General features: G+C 37.0%; 1 protein-coding gene across 1 annotated transcript in view; it reads left to right on the top strand.

Annotated features, from left to right (window-relative positions):
- Nucleotides 1-16,193, top strand: part of LOC109045685 (gamma-aminobutyric acid receptor subunit alpha-3-like) — a 200,380-nt gene that overhangs the window by 60,143 nt on the left and 124,044 nt on the right. Inside the window, exon 3 of the mRNA XM_042711349.1 lies at nucleotides 15,516-15,637. Coding sequence (XP_042567283.1) covers nucleotides 15,516-15,637 — 122 coding nt within the window. The remainder of the gene's footprint in view (nucleotides 1-15,515; nucleotides 15,638-16,193) is intronic.

Here is a 16,193-nt window from a genome sequence, read left to right as displayed (position 1 = left end):
GGCACAGCGAGCCAGTGGAACAAGGTTGAATGTTAGCATTTAAGTCATAAAGCCTTATATTAGTCTATTCTAGATGGCAGATCAAACTAGCTCAAACCCTCTGTGCATACAAACAAGGCGACCGCAATCACAAGAATGGCAAGAGTGTAGCTCTTTGACGTTGACCTCGTAGCATGATTCCAGCTTCAAGTAGTTTCTCTTTTCCCCCCATGCTGCAGAGAGAAGCAATCTACGCGGATGACGTGTATCTGAAGATATATTGCGTGTCTTCTCGAAAATGTAGCGAGCCCGCAAGAGCCATGACCAAGTTTAGGCATAATCCCTTTATACTTCAGAGCAGCAGAATGCTTATACCTCATGAGTATCTCTCCGAATCAGTACAGCTGTCGCTCCACGAGTCCTGCAGGCTCGCTGATGCACAACGATACTATCACACGACTCTAAATCGGCTTTGCAACAGCACAGGCCGGAGACTTTGCTAATGGATAAAGTTGTCACAGACAAATCTCCCATATTAGCTAATGTCACTCCACACATCACAGCCATCCCTCACTGCACGCACATGCAACAATAGGCAGGGCTTGATTAAACTATTATTCACAACAATCCATCTTTTACATAAGAATGAGCTGCTTGTGTTTTGCCTCCCCGACAAAGTGCCGCAGAACCTCTCTTCCGTCACGCACACACAAACACACACGCCACCCCTGTGTGGTGCAATCTCGAGTTAACGATTGCGGATGGCTCAAACCTCTTTTGTTGTCTGTTTTGTTTGGAATCAGTGTCAACACAACTGTCCAAAATGACATGAAATCAATGCCCGACAAAGAAGGGGAGAGCACCACTCCTGCACTCCTTCCATATGGATCGCTTCAAAACTTCTGGCCGCTCCAGCCCTTCTCTCCCTCCGGCTCATTGCACATGCATTATTTACAGGCTTAAGAAGGATATGTTGGCACTCCGAGATGTGACCGTGCCGACAAATAACATGCCGTCAATGGCTGGCGTGACGGTGTGGAGGTTAATGTGTTGCGGGGTTGCAGGGAAAGGGTAGTTGAGGGGCAGAAGTCCATTTAGTAATTCTAAGCATGCATCACTTACCAAAAGTTTCAACGTTCGCTACTTCAGCTGGGTAATTTATCAGTTGCATCGCTACAGTGAATATTATACCATGAACGGCTAAAGATATTATGCTTTATCTCACTGCAGAATCATTTTTTCTTTGTCTATTACAAGTACAATTTTCAGTACGTTTCCAATGTTGCGATACTCGTGCTAATTAACTGGTTTATCTCACTGTAGCATTTCTGCACTTGTTGACAAACTGAGTAATAGCATTGTCAACATCAGAAACGTTAAGTTCCTGATGGCCTCAGCTGGTTTCGTGGGAATGTGATTATACTCTCCGTTGGCCCAGCGGAGGGTATTTCTGAAGGGCTGCAGGCCAAACGGAGGAAATCAATGTCACCATCTGACTGCATGGAGCGAACAGCATCTCATTTCAGTCGCAACATGAGCTTTTATTTTGAAGAAGGATATCATATGTCACATGTTTGGTTCACACAAGAGGAGAAATGAAAGAAAGGGATGCATGTTTCAACATAAATCCTACTCTGTCAGTGGCTCAGAATATATTTAAAGACCTTTCAAGTACTCTTCAATACATTTTGAGCAGCAAGCTTTGTTTTTTATGTACATTATGTGAAATTGTCCTCAATTTGTGGTGCTTTTTCTCCACGGTGCTCTACAGGACTTTGTAAATGTGCAGCGGAGCTCAGGAAGGCCTGTCAAGATTGGGACGTCAGACGTGGATGTTTTAATCCTCCCCGCTGATTTGCTTCTTAATTGCTCTGAGGGAGAATCACAGGTTTAATACAGCAGTGCTGTTTTGAGTGCTTTTCCGTTTTTGTTGCATCTGGCATTCTTTTGATGACTGACATAAACTTTTTAAATAACTAGATAGCAATTTTGAAATCCATAAATATTCTTGGTGGACTAAGGAGAGAGCTTCAAATAGTGAATTTTGAAGTGTGCCTTAATATAAAAATAGCTAGATAGCAAGAAAATAGCACATTTCTAAGGCTTCTAAATAATCAACATGATCAAAACCTACTACATGCCTTCTGTCATCTAATCACTCTTAATTTTAATGTAGAAACTCTACTGGTAAAACTAAAAGGTAAAACTAACTGATTGTGAGCTTGTACTTTTTTAGCACGTAAAGTATGGAGGACCAAACCTGCAGAAATTATAATAAATAAATGGATGGATGGAATACTGTAGATAGATGGATTCAAAAACAAATATAGTTAATTTGTAATGAAATGTAATCCTTTATTTATTTTCGTATTAACTTCTTCCTTTATGTATTATTGTATTATTTATTATTTATTTTTAATTTTATTCTTTTTAACTTTAATTTTCTTTTTTTTTTATCAATTATATTTATATATATATGAATTAATTAACTAATTATTAAATCAATTAATTCCAAATTTATTAATTCCTGTGTTTATTTCTTATTTTATATATATTTATTCCCACATGTATTTATTTCCATATACATTTATTCAGTTATTTCTTTTTACTTTTCTGTGTGCAACATGGAAATGAGGGAGGCAGTCCTTGCAAAGCTCCAGTGAATCATTGGTTGAGAGCTCAGGAAGAAGCGTTAGATCAAACTTACAGAGACAGAGATTGGAGTTTGTGGGATCAACTGGAGAGTTCCAAGATATTTTCACAGATTTACATTATTATGTCGAATTATTTTATAGCGACCAAATTCAGCAACTTATTCTCATAGTTTCGTCACTAAGCCCGGAACCATCAACATCATCCATAAGATTCTAGGTTGATGATGCCTGTAGACACACTCGGTGGATGTTTCTAAGGCTTATGTTAATTTTGTAATCACTTGCATTATTTCATGTCTTTGCAGGCTTTGCAAGGGTAAAGTCACGTGTTTTTAAATTGTGACTTAATGTCACTGCTATGACAGCAAGTAAAAACTCTCTAATTTCATTTTCAGCATTAAGTTACATTATGATCCAGCACATTGAATTTTTCTTTTCTTTTTAACTGTCTTTTTTAATTCTTGTTCTTTTCCTTATATTCGTACCCTGCCCTTCCTGAAATTAATCCTCATTGTCTACAACATTAATGTGTCTGACGTTCAAGTGCGAAGAGGCTTAGCTGAACTGTGGGAGAGATTTATCAGAAATCTCTTGCAAGGCTCGTCCTGATGGTTAGGCTACATGTCAGCCAGATAAGGGTACCACTGTACATTTTCAGCAGAGTTAGACTGGCGTGTATGAGCAGTTATGTGCATCTCTACTATCTGCTCCCAATCACAGTAATTGCTTGTTTCTGTATAGCATAGTGGGCACATGGTGTCATGGAATGGATATATATATATATATGTGTTAAAATTGGAACATGCTGTGTGCCTGATGGGCACTACAAAGTTCTACTAGCACTACAAAGTAGTTTCTATGGTCATGTTGTCCCCATCACATGCACCATTTTACAGTTAACATGAAATAGCACTTACAACCAAATTTACTTGCATAGTATTTGAGTGAAAATGTTGGGAGTTGATTTTATTTATCAGAATGTGGATGCTGAAGATGCTGAAGGCCAAGTTCACCTTTCAGAGCATCTCAACATCCAAATAATGCATAGTTTTATTTATTTATTTATTGTTTATTTGTTTGTTATACAGTGTGCTATCATTACCATTACCTATTGCACTGACTTGCATTTCTGTCATGACAGCTCTCGAAGAGTTTGGCATGGTAATATAGATGGCAATGTTAATGTATTTGGTCTTGACGGGAAAGATCTGCTACGTTGCTGCTGCTGCTCGGCAGATCAAGTACCTAGACTCACTACCGCCAATACATCCACAGACATGCTGCTGTGAGCATGAAGGAAATAGTATAACATATATGTATAGCATACATTAAATTACCCCGTAGCCATGGGCGTAGAATATGTGGGGGACATTATGGCGTTATTTTACTGACAGATGTCAAATCTCTCTGCTCGGGCACAGATTTCCTTTACACGCCTTTACATGCTACTCTCGCCCGGAGAGAGTGCACGCACTTAAAACTTATCTCTCCTCTCACTCAAACTGTGTCCTGTGCACTCTCAAATCTCTCTGTGCTCATGCGCTATAGATATTATTTTCGCACCTGAATTAAACGTTGTCAAAAGTTATCAACCAATCAGATTTTAAAAATGGTTCTGTAGCCTAATTTATTTACAATGCATGAACACATCACTTTTTAAAAAAAAATAAAATAAAATCCCCGGGCGCCGCAGCATAAATGGCTGCCCACTGTTCCGGGTGTGTGTTCACGGTGTGTGTGTGTTCACTGCTGTGTGTGTGCACTTTGGATGGGTAAAATGCAGACCACGAATTCTGAGTATGGGTCACCATACTTGGCTGTATGTCACGTCACTTTCACTTTCACCTTTTTATTCTCCAAAATGAGGCTTTCATGCAGTGTATCACTTATACTCAAAGCCGGAGGGCGCTCTTGTGCAGAAACTCCAAAACGGACTAATAAAAGTAACTTATGATGTGCAGGAAATCCCTAATATGGACAAAGGCATGCAGCTGCTACAATATATGGTTTATGTTCGTTTTTTAAGTCCAGGTAATACATAAAGTATATAAATAACATAGTGCTAATTGACACACAATTTATTACGGTTCAGAAACTATAAAATATGTTCTGCCTTATTCTGTTATAAAAATTAAAAACAATAAAAAATGCTTGTAGTATATAAACCAATCATAAAATTGTCATTAGGAAAGTATAGGGGGGAAAATAGCTATAGAATACACATTATTGGTTATTGTTCAGCAGTGTATTTGATTTCTTAGCCATTTAAAGTAAAAAAAAAAAAAAACCTGTCATTAAGAAAAAAACAAACCAAAAAAAAAACATTTGACATTTCTGTCCCCCTCACTTCTGAATTGATGGCTCCACCTCTGCCTGTGGCAGATCTATACAGGTGGAGCTGGGGAAGGTGAAGGGTTTCTGAAGCACACTGCAACTGTTACAACAAGCACTAGCCAAGTATTTGAATGTTGAGCAGCAAACTCATTGGTTGCTGATGCAAAAAGAAACCAATCAGCTGCTCCATGTGAACAATGATGTAATTATATCAGATTGAGTTAGAATCATCCTGCACCATCTAAAGTTTCATGACAGAACTTTGTATTAATTTATTGAATTTCTACTGGAAAGATATTACAAAATATAAAGACACTAAAACAATGCCTAAATAGCTCTTTAGCTATTGATTAATATTGATTATATTGGTTAATATTGGTTGTAATGATTATATTGTTAACCAGATAATAAAACTGTGGAGCTAATAAAAGCTTTTATGTAATAATCTGAAATGCCATCATTTGTCAAACTAGTATAAACCTATCTCATGATATAATTTAGCTTGGTCTCTGATACACAATCACTGACATTAATTGCCACTGGAACATATGTAACATGAATTTAGTCATCACGTAAACAACTGATATATCACAAACCTCAAGACTAAGAAAATAGAACATGGAATAAAATATGAGACTCCAATAAAATATTGAAGTGCAGTCTTGACCTGTCTGAGGCTAGATGGAAAATCAATGTTCGCTCAGAGTATCTTGGGCTAACTAATGCAAGATACAAACAGTCTGTAAAAGAAAACAGCTAAAATTTTCCTGAATGTGTCTCCCACAGGAAAATTCAGGAAAATACAAAATAATCATTTAGACTATGGATATGCTCTTTCTTTGTTTATATACAGTATTTGTCAGATTTATAATTCATTGGTGAATACAGAAGTTTTTATTGAAAAAGGTTGAAAAAATAATAACCTTAAAAGAAAGAAGAAAAAAAAGACAGCATTAAGTGTCAGTTCAGGACAACTTCTTCTAAACTACTTCTGAGATTATCCTACAACCAGAGGACTAAATTTAGAAGAGACTAAATAGGGCCTTGAATACAGTTGGCTTCCTGAAGTGCTTGTCATCATTTCATTAAACAATTTACATTTGTAGATACTATGACTTGAGTTAACTATCGCTGACCGAATATAGAAAAGTAAAATGAAAAATGTACTTAACAAGAATGATTTAATACATTTCTAAACAGTCTGTGCCAATGGACACACAAAGTATCACCCATATTCACTCTGACAGCAATTTTTACCCAGAAAAAAAAAGAAGAAGAAAAGAAAGAAAGAAACACTTTCAGCAAATAAACAGTGAAATGATGTTACTGACTGCCAATGGTAATGAAGACACAGAAGACATTTATATACAAATGGTTTCTCCTACATGAAGTGATTTATTTATTTATATACAGTATTGATTGATTTGCAGCAAGACAACAAATTTGTTTTCAAAATGGTAATATCATCTCTTTTTTTTTTTTTTACAGTACATTCCATTTTTGGTCAAATGTTCAATAGCCATGGCTAGTTGTACACCAGTAGCATTATGACACTCAACATTAGGAACGTCTACTATGCCTATGATCCACAATACAACTGCTTACGGCAAACTTCAATGATGAAATTGCTGCCAGTGTAAACGCACCTTTAAATGGGAGAGATGTGGCCTGTGTGGCATTTTCTTAAAGGTTTGCGTCTGTTGCTCTTTACTAAAAGTTTAGAAGTCACAGATATGAAGATGTTTTATGAAAAAAAATGAAGGTCACTAGGTCAGTGAGTAAATGTTAATAGCATGTTAATATGACTCACATTAGATCAGGTATGGAAAAGTCTAATCCACTGTCCTGCAAAGTTTAGCTCAATCTATGGTTAGGAAGTAAAAGTACTCCACTCGCATTGCTACTTAGATTACCAATAATTATCCCAAATAAAAAAATAAAAATAAAAAAAAAGACGTGCAATATGTAATTTCTAGAACTTTGTTGAAATCTGCAGACCACTGGTTGTTCAGAGGGCACAGATTATGTGCTTGTGGCTTTATAGTAGCTCATGAAAGGAGGTATTTTGGAGGCATTTAGAATAATATTGAAGCTGCTTTTTCAAGGACAAAAAGTACCATACAAGTATCAATAATGTGGTCCATATAGCTTGTGTGCTGTCTGAAGTCTATAAAGTGTCTGAAGCCATAGGATAGCTTTGTGTGAGGAATAGACTGCTGTTGTTAAAATGGTCGCTGTAATTACTCATCTTCCCCATCTGGAGACTACATACATACAGTGACTGCACGATCATGTTCGGAGACTGACAACAGAACAGAAATCCACACAAACACCCATATTAGCCTTTTACTGCCTGTGCACAACCACAGTACAGATCATTTAGTAGTTGTGGTGGACTGCTACTATGAGTCAACACTGACACAGATATCTAAAGAGCAATGGCTTATGGCGAGAAGAAATGACTCCCCAGTTTAAAATATGAATTATTCATTTCTACCTTTTTTAAACACCCAGATTCGAGGGAATCGTGATTCACACTCATGATGTCACTTATTTTTTATTTTTAATCTTACAGTGTCTTTGTAATAAACGTCATACCAGCATTTAATGCTATCATGACACCAAGTGTATCATTGTTTGCGTGTTGCTGATAAAATCAGTATATATCCGGATCAGAAATATTTGCTTGAGTTTAATATTTTTATTATGCGAGTTGAAAATATGTTTTTTAGTTTATGTTTCTGTTAACTTTATTAACCTTTCACACAACATAGTTTTTTATTGTCGTTGTTTATCAAGAAATTTGTTATCCATGCATAATTATTTGGTTACATTTAAGTTCCTTTGCTCTGCAAATGGTTGCATTGTTTTATTTTCTTCTGCCTTGAGATCCGACTCGGGCTCAAACATATATGGTTTTATCACATGCTTGCCATTTAGAGTATCAAGACACACAACAAGCTATAAAGGAGGGTGTGGACACAGTGCAGTGAAGTTAGCCAACCACAGTGGGTGTTTACTTCCATTTCTGCAAGGGGTAACACCCCTTGAAATTGAGTGAGGATGGAAAAATGAGAATTTTTACAAATAGTAAACTTTTTTTGGTACAAACAGACTAACCTTGAGAAACACAATATTACAATCTGAAACTCCTCATTTTATGACTCCTTTGTATTAATGTTTTACTTAAAGGTGCGATAGAATGCATTGATACAATATTTTAAATTGTTCTCTGATGTCCCTAGAGTGTGCATGTGAAGTTTTATCTCAAAATACCCCACAGATAATTTTTTATAGCTTGTTGAAATTGCCACTTTTTGTGTGTGTGTGTTTGTCTCCTTTAAATGAAAATGAGCTTGTGCTCGTGGGCATACTGGTGTTATGGTTTAATTCGTGGTGACCATGTTACTGACCTCACGTTGCTTCCAAATGCAATTTTTAACTACCACCTTTTTACGATCATTCTGGTGGCACATGAAGGCAGCATTAGTGAAAACAGGCAGAGTCAATGGTAACTTTAGCAACATTAGCCTTAAAGAGAGCCAAGAAGCTCTTTTAGAAAACAAAATATGAGGCGTGATGCTTACTTTGTCTGGAGTCTGGACGTTTGCGCACTATAATAATAATACACATCATGCATGATAAGCATTGGTATCGATCCCTCTTGCACAACTCCAGCGCTGAACTGGCCCTCGTTTGTGAGGCAGTCTGGTGTAAAATGGTAGCACAAACGTGTAGGACTTTTCGTTTATTTCTTTTTATTTTTATTTTTTTCCGACACATTTCCTTCGAAAATGAAATTTAACCACGTTTCCTCAGAGGTCTGTGGAGACTCCTATTTCGTTGGTGCATCCCAACACACAACACTTTTAATGGCTCTTTGGAGCTGACATTGTACCTCCAGCAGCTACAGCAAGAAAAAAGTAATGGTGGACCGCTGCTTCTCACTCAGGGCTGTGTATATGCTAATAGGGCAGACAGCGTCACAAATGGGGGGGACTTTCTTTAAATATGACATCATAGTAGTGTGAAATCTGGAACTGCTAGTGTGGAGAGATTGATTATTATTTATTAGGATTATAAAACAATGAGTAGGTGGATTTTTTACTATTATAGGCTGGTTGTTTTCAAACACTGCGGCCACACAACTGTGTTCAAACACCTCATAAAAGTGATTTTTGAATTCTATGGCACCTTTAATATTTATTCTACATTCAAAAACAAAAACAAACTGTTTAGGTTATTCATTATTGCCAATGCAGTCAGTAGATTTTGAAACTGACTTTGAATATTCTACCAAATCTCTTTATTTATGGGTTATCAGGCCAATAATCTATAAATGGGCTGACAGAGTTCTTGTGCTTTTTAATGGACTTGAGAGATGTTCAGCCTACATTACTGTTATATTCTGTAAATGTTATTAAGTGAATGCCATGTGCATATTTCCATTATAAACTGATTTGGTAATGTCCAAAACACACTACAGAATTTTCTATAGCAAATCTTGCCTTGTCACCATATTTGTTGTGTAATAAAAAACTAATTGAAAATGGTGTAAACAATACTATTAATATTTGTTCTGCTTCAGAAGGTGATTGTATCCCAACAGAATTTCTTGCATTATAAAACCCTCTCCATTATCTGAATCGTGTGTGCAAACACATTATACAATATTCAGCAGTTCATTTCAACACTGTCTATTTACCACACTCCACTCTATTGAAATATTATGTGTGTGTATACAGTACATATGGTATACTGGCAACTCAGTGAAATGAATCACATTTGCTACTTTCTGGACCTCCTGAATATTTTTCTTTGCCACTTAATTTCTAAGAAAGAGGCAGAGGGTTAGGAGAGAGTAATAAGGGATACGATTAAAAAATAGAGAAGACAGGAGATTGAAAGAGAGAGAGAGAGAAAGAGAGAGAGAGAGAGCACTTCAAGGATATCAATACAGAGAATGTGATAGTAGAGGTTTGGGATGGGAGTGGAGGAAGGGTGTTACGAGAAAAAGTCAATTTTTTATTTGCAGGGATGATATGGTGGTAATGAAGAGGGATGAAGCAGCTGCCGCCAGGGCCCATGATCCTCCAGCACTCCAGCCCGACATCTGAGAGAGAAATTCCAATCAGCTCACACACCTCACATAACACCAGATGGGGACACGTATGTCTTACATTTGGCTGCACACAGATGATGCATGTTTCCTGTCCAATCTGACTGACCGTTTCACCTCAAATCAAGAAATATTTGGCACATGTATTCATTGGGTTTGTTTGCCTATTTTGGCAGTATTTGTGTACCCAAAATGTATGTATGTATGTATGTATGTATTCAGAGGCCCCCTAGTGGGCAGCTGTCCCTGGTTGAGAACCACTGTCTTGGAGAAGAATCTCTTGTACTGCCTTTCCACCACGGCTGGTGAAAAAAAAAAACAAAAAAAAAAAAACTAAAAAATCCTGGGCCGGTGACTAGATCCTGGTTCTGAACCAACTCCAAAACCTTGCTGGTCTCGAGGAAGGGAGCCTATGAAAGCAGTCAGAGTTCAGGTTCTGAACAAGCGACACTCTTGGCCGAGCACCGGCTCCAGCTCCGACACCAGCCCCAGTGGAAAAGTGCTATTAGAGACCTGAAGGGCTCTGTTTCCTTGCACCAGTAAACAACCACATAACTCCACCCAGAATACCCTAGAAACTTAGCAGTGCCCTTGTAACCATCCAGAACACCCTGGCAACCATATATCAACATGGTGAAAAAAAATTATGAGCCGGACTCGACTGACTTCCTGAGCTCCATGTCTCACTAACCTCTAGGCCACAGCTCCAGTGGAAACTTATAATGTTGAAAGTACTTGTTTAAAGTCAACAATGAAGGCTAGAGCCCTAGAATGCATTTAAAGAACTGCATTGTAGAGATGCGTAGGCAAAGAAACTTGGTAGCTTGCATCATCTTTCTTCACCTGTCTTTTTTTTTTTAGTGTGGCAGTCGCTCCATACTTCACTTTCGCCCCACCGCACACTCATTCTTATCCTCCTCTGCTTGTTTTAATGGGCTGTAAATTACTTTTAAAGATTCGCCCTCACAGGGTTACGTAAACCTGCTGGGGAGGCTGCGAAACAAATGCGAAGGAGGACTGGTATTGCAGCCTCATGAATCCCACTAATAAACCTCTGGTTTGAGTTCACTGAATGGCCATCTTCACAGGATGAGGTTCTCTGGCAAGTAACAGCCATTGATTAGCTTCAACACAATATAAAAAAAAAAAAAAAATGCAATGTGCAGACACCATAAAAAGCCACAGTGTTCGCCCCGCCTCCCCAGTTAATCAGGCATTAGCTCATTCTGTCTCCTCTACAGACAGACAACAGAAAGCACGGCCATAGACAGTTTCCATTGTTCTTTCACCTAGACTGTGAGTTACTGAATCGAGCAGCCATGTTTCTGTAAAGGGAAAGAGGCTGAATCATCTACTGCTTATCTATATCAAGGAGCCAATATTCAAAGCAAATGACATGATACAAAATAGGTGTGGATGTAGTTTCTGCAGACAAACAGTGCTCTTGAGCATCATAAAAAAAAAAGAAAAGAAAAAAGAAAAGCTATTTTCCATCTGGGTGTTTTCTTGAAACGAATAAATTATCAGACCAGTAACACAATGGGAAGATCATCAGCTTTCAAAATGTCACGCCACTGACAGGTCTGGCTGACACACATATAGATCAGTCACGTGGTATGCAGTTAAGCTGTGGAAGAAATACAAAGAGCCCCTTATCACTCAGTCATTGCAATGCTTTTGGCTAAGCTCCTCCACACTCAGGTGAGACAGGCTTTTCCTGCAAGGAGGTGTAAACCCAAAGAAAATGAATTAACATTGGACAGAGGCTGGTCTGCCTTTGCTTGTTGGCTGAAGGCAGTCGTTCCACCATGTTTATCTCTCCGTGCTGCTGCATTTTCAGCTCCACAATAAAGTCGACAGCCTCTTGAGATGATTCAGTACAAAATATGCCGGAGTACTCTGATGGAAAAATACAGCTCTCTTAAACACACTCTGGCACTACAGAAAGGCTTGTTTTTAGTAGTTTCTGTTATTTGCTGTGACACTAAAATGGATTTTGCTCATGTTTCAGTGTGATGATCTCTTTAATGGGCTCTTGTGACTGTTTTCAAAGGGTAAAGAGGAAAATCATCCATTCCAACCTCTTTAACCTCCTCAGTCCGAAGATGGGAATCTTACAAAGAAATAATGTTTAGTTGATGCTAATTGCTGCATATTAAATAATTAATTCTGCTTTTCTGTAGGAGGGAACAAAGTAATATTCAATGTCCAGTATACTGGATTAAAGCACATTATGAAAGGTATTTTGTTTTGTTTGTTTATTTTTAATTTTTTTTATCAGTGCTGCAAGATAGAAGCAAGTACAGCACATGTGCTGTCTACTGGATGACAAACTGTAAACTAATAGGTCCATGAATTAAAATATGAATAAAATAGTAATTAATAAACCATGTTTTAAACCCTAATTAGGTTTTATTTATTGATTCATTTATTTTATTTGATTATATTTATTTATTTATGTTACATCTATAGTGTCACTGCATGAATACATAATGAGTAAAACTAATGCACAACATGTACAGTATTTAATATATAATTATTTCCTGGAGCAGGAGGAATGTTCATTTTATCATAATTATATAAATCCAAAACAATTTTAAAACAACCAAAAAAATCCAATAACATAAGATTCCTCTATAATACATTCCAAAACATTGTGGAACTAACCATAAATTTCCAGGTATCATCAATACTTTGGTAAATATTTAGGTCTGGCAAATTTTAGAACTTCTAGCATTAATAGAAACATTGGTTTAGTACATATCAGTTTATGTACTAATTTTGCGTTTTTTTGTTTTGTTTTTGTTTTTTTAAGGTATTTTGCTTTTGTAAGGATGAGAACATTGTAGAAGTTTCTGTAACATTCTGGAATATTCTAGTGCTTTCTGGAACGTTATAGAACATTGTGGAACATGTCCTTAAAGACAAAAATCAACATACACTTCTGAAGTTTTAGACGACTCGCTTTTGGTAACTGTTTATTTGAAACATGATGTACCATGTACATGACATTTTTATGCATGGGTTTTATGAATTTTACTTAACAGATTAGCTTGTACAAGTTATCAAAATACTTTTCATGAGCACTGTTTAAAGTGATGTGATTTTCGTATTCACCATGTCAAATTTCATAAAGAAACATTCAAAAACAAAAGCGAAACAAAACTTTTATAAGAAATTGTTTCAAGGTGTAATTACACTCACTAAGACCAAACAATTTCACATGTATTTTCACAATTTTTTAATAACAGTAACATTCTGTAATGATAAATGTGCAAAGACATTTCAGCTAAAAATACCACTTCTTTCTCTGTCAGAGGTGTGAAGCATCATTTTTCTTACAAATGACTAATCAGTGTTGTGCAGAATGATAAGAAAATCTAAAACAAGTTTATCCAGCAACGTGGTCACATTTTTGCTGCCACAAAAGGACTAAACAAAACCTAATGAAATATCGTCACATGCAATGCATGTGTTTTTGCCAAACCTCTTGTTTTGCATGCTATTTTAAGGCCTTTAAAGGTCAGTGTGTAATTGGTGCAAGGTCGCTTCCAGCACAGCGCTTGATTGAGGACAGCATTTATTATCTCGTCAGTTATCTGTCTATCATGCCCTCCATCGTGCCACTGCATTGTTCATCGGGGAATCACACCCCCAGCAAGACATAATTATTCTGCATATTTCAGGTAATTAAAGAAACAGAGGTTTGCGTCATATTCAAGACCCCATTAGCAACTTTTGGGTTATAATGCAGCCAAATCCCATAGCTGGGATTTCTGCAAAGCCATATTCAATTGTGTGACAGGTTTCACTAATCCACTTGGAGTTCCATTAGTTCTATCATTCCTCTGCTCTGTCAATCTGTCTGTATTTTTTTATTTATTTCTTTTTTCTTTCTTCTTTTTTTTCACTTTAACTCATTTTCTTACTGACTTGGTGTGCATGTTTTTCAGACAAGTCTACACGGCAGTGGTATTCAGGTGAGAAATACTACTGAAGCTAATTAATCAAATGTAAAAATAAAACACTGCACTGTTATAATTGAGAAATAAAAGGCCATTTTCTACCCTGATTTCAACACTTTGCTCTAAAGGTGCCTGTCACCTTTAAGACTTTAATGTACATGTCCACTAATATGATTGGTTAACATATTTGTTCACACTTTATTTTAAGGTGTCCTTGTTACACGTTACATGCACTTACTATTATAATTACAATTAATTATGCATAATTACATGCAAGTAACCCTAAGCCAAACCCTAATCCTTACCATATAGTTAGTACATGTAGTAAATTAATATTACTCAGTACTAATGTTTAATTACACTGTAACAAGGGCACCTTACAATAAAGTGTAACCCATATTTGCATATGAAATAAGTATTACATGTGGAACTCTTTTGAAAACTTTTACTACGCCTTTACAGTTGCTGAGATTACACCATTGCAACTTGATTTCTGCACTCTCACAAATGATTTCATCATAACTAAAACAATGCAAATAAGTAATTAATTGTGTAGTGTAGATAGCGTCATTGATTATAATGGGAGTTCTGTTGCAGTGTTGAACCCAATCACCGATAAACTCATGCTGAACTGAGGTGATTGACAGCTCCAGTGATTATAAAGGGGTTTTCTTTGCCTGCATCCTGTGTATAAATTTATTCACAATTGAAATAACAGATGGTTTCATGCCACTAGAGGAACAATGTGAAGTTGACTGTTTAGTCACTGGCTTGATTTACTGACACGTAAACAACAATAAATGATTTTGCAACAGAATGTCTGATTGTACTGTACATGAGTTCTTACATATCAAAAATCACTTATGCAAATGTCTAAATGTGTTATTGGCCAAAATAAGCTGAAAATGGACCATTCCATATTTATTTTATTTATGTTTTTCATTATTAACAGTATTATTATTATTATTATTATTAACAATTTAATATATTTTTTTTAATTTTACATAGAGAGTGCTTTACTGCTTAGTAATATTTTTTAAAAAGCTTATTAATATTTAAAAAAATCAATCAGCCACCTCCTAGGAGTGGAATTGGGGAATTGGGGTCTATGGTAGAAAGAACCGGGAACTATTTTGAATTGTGGTCCGGATTTAGTTTTTTATCGTTAGATGAAGTCAAGCTGTTATTTTCTTTCTAGGACTTGTCCTGGACCCATTCATAATAGCTGCATCTCCTACCAGAGGAGGCTTCAATCGCAACAGATGTTCAAAGAATAAAAGATCACAGATGCTGACCAAGATCAATATCTCTTCCTCTCTATCCATCCTTCTATTTGTGACTTCAGTCTCTTCATGCTTGCTGGCCTTCCTTCTTTCTAAATTTTTTTCTTGTGCCCTATTTGTTTCTTTTCAAAGCATCCTTACTTCCTTTTCGAGACCTGAATCTCTTCTTTCTTCTCCACAGGGCTGTAACAGGTCACAGAGAACCCATTCCCGATGACAGCAAAGACAACATCACCATCTTCACCCGGATCTTGGATCGCTTGCTGGATGGTTATGACAACAGATTGCGTCCCGGACTAGGAGGTATGATAAATGCGTGTGCACATTTCCTTCCTCATTGTCTCCAGTGTCCACATGCTGGCCTGTTGGCTTGCAGATGGATCATGTTTTTCCTCAGTCTGGCTTTCATTACACTTCTTACCACAAGTCTCACACCTCTGAGATCCATGACAGATTGTGTTTTGGAACAGTGAAATTACTCATCTTCTCTTGGCACTGTAATGTTTATCAATAGCAGAATCTGTCACAGAACAGCGCTCTCCCGAGATCACTTACAAATCGTAAGCCTAAGGAGCCCCAGGAGTCTCATGTGTTGAAGATTGCTGATGAAAATAAAGAGGAAATCTTGACCACTGCTCTGATGGTCCACCCACAGATTGCTACATAAATCATTATGAAGAAGCTCTTCGGATCCCCTGGTCATTCTGGATTCAGAGCACATTAAACACTGATTTCTTAGCATCGATGCTCTATAGTCTACGTCCCAATTAGACAATCACCCTCTGTGTATAGTATAGTATAGTATAGTAAATCCCCAGTGACCTCTAAAAGTACAGAGCCTAAATTGTGAGCCCAGCAG

The sequence above is a fragment of the Cyprinus carpio genome, chromosome A21, assembly GCF_018340385.1.
Source record: "Cyprinus carpio isolate SPL01 chromosome A21, ASM1834038v1, whole genome shotgun sequence".
Lineage (NCBI taxonomy): Eukaryota > Metazoa > Chordata > Actinopteri > Cypriniformes > Cyprinidae > Cyprinus > Cyprinus carpio.
This window is presented reverse-complemented; position numbering and strand designations above follow the sequence as displayed.